This window comes from Gorilla gorilla, chromosome 19 (assembly GCF_029281585.2).
Source record: "Gorilla gorilla gorilla isolate KB3781 chromosome 19, NHGRI_mGorGor1-v2.1_pri, whole genome shotgun sequence".
NCBI lineage: Eukaryota > Metazoa > Chordata > Mammalia > Primates > Hominidae > Gorilla > Gorilla gorilla.
In genome coordinates this window covers 57232834-57238833 of record NC_073243.2, presented here as the reverse complement: position 1 = coordinate 57238833, position 6000 = coordinate 57232834, and the positions used below count along the sequence as shown (strand labels likewise).

At 43.5% G+C, this 6000-nt stretch overlaps 1 protein-coding gene across 1 annotated transcript in view; it reads left to right on the top strand.

The window, feature by feature from the left end:
- The first annotated feature begins 279 nt into the window (after positions 1-279).
- Positions 280-6000, top strand: part of ITGA2 (integrin subunit alpha 2) — a 105286-nt gene continuing 99565 nt past the window's right edge. Inside the window, exon 1 of the mRNA XM_004058870.5 lies at positions 280-518. Coding sequence (XP_004058918.4) covers positions 455-518 — 64 coding nt within the window. The 5' untranslated portion in view covers positions 280-454. The remainder of the gene's footprint in view (positions 519-6000) is intronic.

Genomic DNA, 6000 nt, shown 5'->3' with positions numbered 1-6000 from the left:
TGGCGACAGGCTGCGGGGGCGGAGTGGTGCCAGGGCGGGCGCTCGCCCGTCGGATGTGCCCACCCGTCCCGTCCAGGGCAGGAAAGCCTGCCAGGGCGCCATCCCCATCCCCACCGCCTCCAGGCTGCCGGGGCTGGGCCGCTGTACGGGAGCCAAGGTGCGGTGCCCCGCGTGTGTACGAGCCGAGGTGCAGCCCTCGGGGCCGCAGGGCCGGGGTGGGGCGGGGCGCGGCCGGAGCAGATCCGGTGTTTGCGGAATCAGGAGGGGCGGGCCGGGGCGGGCCCTCGGCGCTGCAGGAGCTGCCCAGAAACTTTTCCCTGCTCTCACCGGGCGGGGGAGAGAAGCCCTCTGGACAGCTTCTAGAGTGTGCAGGTTCTCGTATCCCTCGGCCAAGGGTATCCTCTGCAAACCTCTGCAAACCCAGCGCAACTACGGTCCCCCGGTCAGTCCCAGGATGGGGCCAGAACGGACAGGGGCCGCGCCGCTGCCGCTGCTGCTGGTGTTAGCGCTCAGTCAAGGTAAGCGGGGATTTCGCTCTGCATCGGCTGCAGGAGGGACCCGCGCGGCTTCCTGGGGCTCGCTGGAGGGATTGGGCGGAACTAGGGAGCGAGCTCCGTGTGTTCCCTCGTATTCCACGTGGACTCGGGCTCCCAGCCACCAGGACCTGCTTGGAAAGAGATACTTCTTCGTCCCCTTCCTGCTATCCCAGGCCTTGCGTCCCCATTAGGCGCGTCTCGCCCTGTCTGTTAAGCACCCTCCAAAGTCATCTCAGTGAGTGCTTTGTTTTAGGTACACACACGCACACACACACACACACAGACACGCACGCATTCAGGCATGGACAGTGTGGGGATCCGCGGGTGTCCTGGAGACCGCGAGTCCTGCAGCCCAACTTCCCCTGGCTCAGACAGGTGCTGCGCCTGCCAGAGACCAGGGAAACCCGGAATCCAGTGCTGATGGCGGCCTGCAGCTCCCCAGCGCGGTGCTTGCTGGCTTTGCAGAAGCCTGCGAGCCCCAAAATGCTTATTTTTCAACCCAAGGATGTGAATAATGCCTCTATTTCTTACTTGAGGACGAAGCGCTGTGTTTCTTCCCGGGGGGACTTGGAATAAACCAAGCGCCACTTAAATACTTGGCAGAGGGGAATTTTTCCCTCCCTTCTGCCTTCCTCTTATTGTTGTAACATTGTCTATTCGACGAATGTAAACTTGGGCTAGGAAAAGTTCTTTTCACTTCTGGATCCTAGATGCCGCAATGAGAGAATAAGCCGGAGCAGCCGCTCTAACTGTAGTGCTGTGGCAGTGGGGCCCGCCCACCTCCTGAGTTCTTTTACACTAAGAGGAGGAAATAAGGCTGGGGTGGAGAGCTTTTGTGGGACCATCGCGTGAGTACTTTTCCCCTGACCATTAGGCAGAGCTAGAGTGTGGTCAAATTTAAGAATTTTAGTTTATTTGGAGGGAGAAGGAGACACGTTTGTATATTGTAGTTTGAACAGCGATCAAAACAAAACAAAAAAGTTGTCTCTGATTTTAAAGTGTGTGTGTGGTTTTTTTTTTTTTTTTTTTTTTTTTACAAAGAAGATAAATATTTCCTAAGCTGTCCTCCTTTGAGACTGACATTCAGCCACTTGCTATTCTTTATTGTGGAGGAATGAATCCTAGTCCACGTCAACCTGGTGGCATTTTCTCTAGGTCAGAGATAAGAGAGAAATAGCACCACTGTCCCCAGCCCCAGCAGAGAATGGGCATCTTAGGTTTTCTGTCTCACCTGTATTGGGTGCTTCAGATACTTTCTCCGGGAACCAGATGAGTTGTTTTGAGGGGCCACCAACCCTAATCTACGGATTTCAGGTAAAGTTGTATTTGACATTGAAAATGAGTCTCTGGAATACAACTAGAGCTAATAGAAGTATAAACCCAAGCTTTTCATCTCTCTGTAATTACCCAGTATTAAAATAAGCTGTGGAAACATAACATCATTTTCTTATCTTTGAAGTGTTGAGGCTTGTTATGTAAAGAGCAGTGAGAAATACTTTAATGGAATGTAGCGCTGCAAGGCGTGAAGTCGGGAACAAAGACTTAACCTGGAGTTAATAAGGACACCTCAGGGCAAGCAAGCAGAGATGATCGAAAATAATATCTGCAAAAGTTTTGTGCATTTATTCCCTCCTCCTACTCCAGCCATTTGTGTACTCAAGGAACAGGTTTTCTCTTAATTTAAGATCCTCATAAGAAAGCTCTCTCATTTGTGATATCACTTGAGGTTCCTGGAGAAGCAGCATCGTTTTTTGATACCATGAGTATCCCAGGTTAACATGAATAAGTGAAATCTCTAGCTCAGTAGTATCTAAAATTTTGTATGGCATTACCCTATCTGTATAAAATTTCTCATTCACTATCATTACACACACACACACACACACACACACATAACTATTATAAAATTATATGTATGTACAATTGCATCATATCACATACAAAAATTCAAATTTAAAAGCTATGTATGTGACAGAGCTTCATTATGATGATCTTAAATTAAGAGAAAACCTATTCCTTGAGTATACAATATGCTGTGTTATGTATATACAATTGTATATACATAATATACATACATATACCTGTTAATATGTATAAAACACATGTGTGTTTAGACATCTTGTATCATCTCTAGCATACATGCAAACCACTTTAAAAACATATCACCTTCAAATCTTATTTTAACACTTACATTCAAATTTGCTTTCCAGAAACCTTTTCACAGGTGCTTAAGAAGAAACTGTACTCATAGTTTAGTCCTATATTTATCACCTTTCATTGCTCATTTCTAAGTGCTTAATACCATGAAAATGGTAAACGGGCAGTCTGAGGATGAAAAAGAGAGAACATAAGAGGCCTAGATAATCTATAAACTAAATATAGGCCATTAGCAGAAGGCAAATGTAATTTTGAAATGAAGGCCATCACGTATTTTCTCCAGGATGTTCACAGGTCAAGGATAGTCCTTCCACCCAGGTTCTAGACCACATCTTTTCTTACTATCCCTGAAACCCTACCCCAGCACTCATCCCTCTTCAGTGCACGTCTTCAAATTCTCTCCCTAATGTAACTTCCCCTCAGTCTGTAAATATTCTAATTTTTTTTATTGTAAAAAAATATTTCTTTTGATATTTAATTTCCTCCTGAAACATCCTGTACTTCTGGCTTCTGTTCTCTTCCTGTTTTTCTCCTCCTTTCCTCGCTGCTCTCCCATCATCTCCTTCACAGGCTCTTTCCTTGTTGGTGTTTGCAGAGTTTCATCCTGAATCCTCCTCTTCATTCTGCAGATTGTTTCTGGGCCCATTCCCTGCACAAGTCACTATCTCCAGCCAGCCTCCCCTTCTGAGTTCCAGATCAGTATTTCCATCAGCCACCAAATTTCTCCAGCTAGACAGTCTGTAAGTAAGCCAGATTCAACATTTCCAAAACTGAATTTAATACGTGTCCTCCAGAATTTTCTCCTCTATTGGCTACCATTGTTTAATGGCAGTATTATTATCACACAAACATGAAAGCCAGTAATTTGTCCCCATGTTTTCAACCTCACAGCCACTCTCCAAATTCTCTTGGCTCTCCTCCCATCCGTGCAACTCCTGCCACCCAGTCAGTCCCTCATCTTATGTCTGTATGTAACTTTTAAACAGGATTTTCTTTTCTTATCTCTCCAACCCATTCTCTTCATTTTCACTAATGATATCTTTCTAAGACACTTATACATATCCAATTACTGCTTTGTTTCAAATGTTAGTGGCTCCCCATCTCAGGTAGGGTAAAGTGCCAATTTCTTGGCATGTCATAAAAAGGTACATTCCACCTATCCAATCTTTTCTTTACTGTACGCTTTCCTGAACACAAATACACATTCACACACACACACCACACACATGCCCACACATGTACACACTCTAAAGCCATCTATATATACCATTCTTTGTTATGATTACACCTGATCATACCATATTTAGTGTGAAAATATTTTCCAAATACTCCCTTTGCCTTCATTGCATTGTTGCTTTCACCCCTTTTCACTCATCTCTTTGCAACTGACCATTATCCAATGCTAGAAGGGTCAATCCCAAGCAAAATTATAAAGTAGAGAACTTTTACTTTTGCAACAAAAAGGAAAGCTTGAGGTAACCTACTTTGCTGGGTCCCACCCTAAACCACCTCTCTGGTCTCATCCTCAGCCCCTTAATGGACTTAGGCTGCCCTCTGATAAAGTAACTTTGCTCCCCTATGGCTTAGCAGTTATACCTGCCCAACCTCAGCTAAGCTTTGCTCTCTTAATACTAGGTCCTGAGCCACTGTTTGACTTAAATTTATGGACTGGGGTTTAGGATTCAGTATTTACAATGGCTTATATATTTCTGATGTATGGTCTGGTTTGGAAGTGATTGCTTAAATATCATCACTGCCTCCCCACTTTCCTAAGATTAAAATTCCAGTGTTACCTACCCCATACCACCTTGTGGGATGATCACCAAGACAGGTAGATTTCAACATCAAGAGTTAGCGGCTGTGAGCGGCTGTGTCAGTTAAATTCCTTCCAAAGTGGATGATGACTACTCTCTGTCTTCATGTGCTGACAGCCCTGGAGATATTAAAAGGTAGAAGCTTGTTAATGTAAAGAGATGAGCTTCTCATGATGTAATTTTAGACATTCAGCAAAATAAAGACACATGTTCAGTCAATGTGTATAAAGTCAAGAATTTCAGGAAGAATGGGGAAAATATTTGGGGCCAAAAGTGTCCAGACATCACATAAATTCTACCACTAAAGCCATAAGTCTTGACTACCAACACTGCTCAGCTTGGGATATTACTAAAAGATTTAGCACAGCATAAAACAAGAGAAACCATGAAAGATCACCGCTCAGATTGGCAAGTGAAAGAAATGGAAGGTGGGTGGAGTTCTTTTTTTCCAGTTGTTACAGTGACCGATCATTTACCAGCAGAACATACAGAAGAGTGGCTCCCTACAGGGGAGAATCCTAGCACTGCAAATCATGAGACAATAGACTCTGTGTATGACAGTGATTCCTGTGCCCCTTCAGGTGATCCATAGAGGCTTTATTGATCTGGCTACAGTGAATTTCATAAAACTAATACTTGATAATATTCTTATAAGGTATCTACTTTATGTAAGGCTGTGTGTTAGGCTCAAGGTGGAATCAGAGAAAACTTGAAACATGGCTGAGAGAGGTTGGAGTTTATTTGGAAAAAAATCCAAACATAGGGAAAGGAAATTGTCTCAGCCCTGAAGCATACTTAACCAATTTCAGCCCCTTGTCATCTTCCTTTCTAGCAGAAGTCCATTTATTGAGTTACCATCCTCTTCTGCATAGCTAAAAAATTGAGGTGATGCTGAAGGGTGATTAGGCTGGTCCCAGGCATCTGGGCTGTGTCTGATTTAGCCATGGGCATGTAATGCAAGGTTGGCCAATGAGATCTGCTGGGTGACTTATGGGAAAAGAATTTTCATTCCTAAGAGAGATATTTGTTAAAGAAAATATTGTCAAGTTTGTATGTGAAATTTGGAACAACTACAGCCATCTTTCAACTGTGATGTCAACTAGCTTAAGGATAAAGCCAGTATATTGGAGTTAGCCTTATGGAAAGAAATGGACTTTGATGTTGTCTTTGAACTTCTGAATTATTGGAATTTAAGATTATAGTATGTCTTGGTGTCTTTAAAATTTTCATATAATTTAAAACTTGGTTATATCGTTTTCTATAACTTAGAGAGCCGTAACATCAGTTTCCATAGCATAATAGATGTCATGTGTTCACAATTAATGAGTGGTACAGATAACATGTTGAATTCAGAGGATGGAGAGATATCATTGTGATACATTGAAGTGTCGAGCCTCCTGAGATGTCTTCATGGAAACAGGTAAGAATCATTACAATTTAGATCTGCCATGAAGAACCTCAGAGATCCTGGAGTACAGTTTCTACCTTTTAAA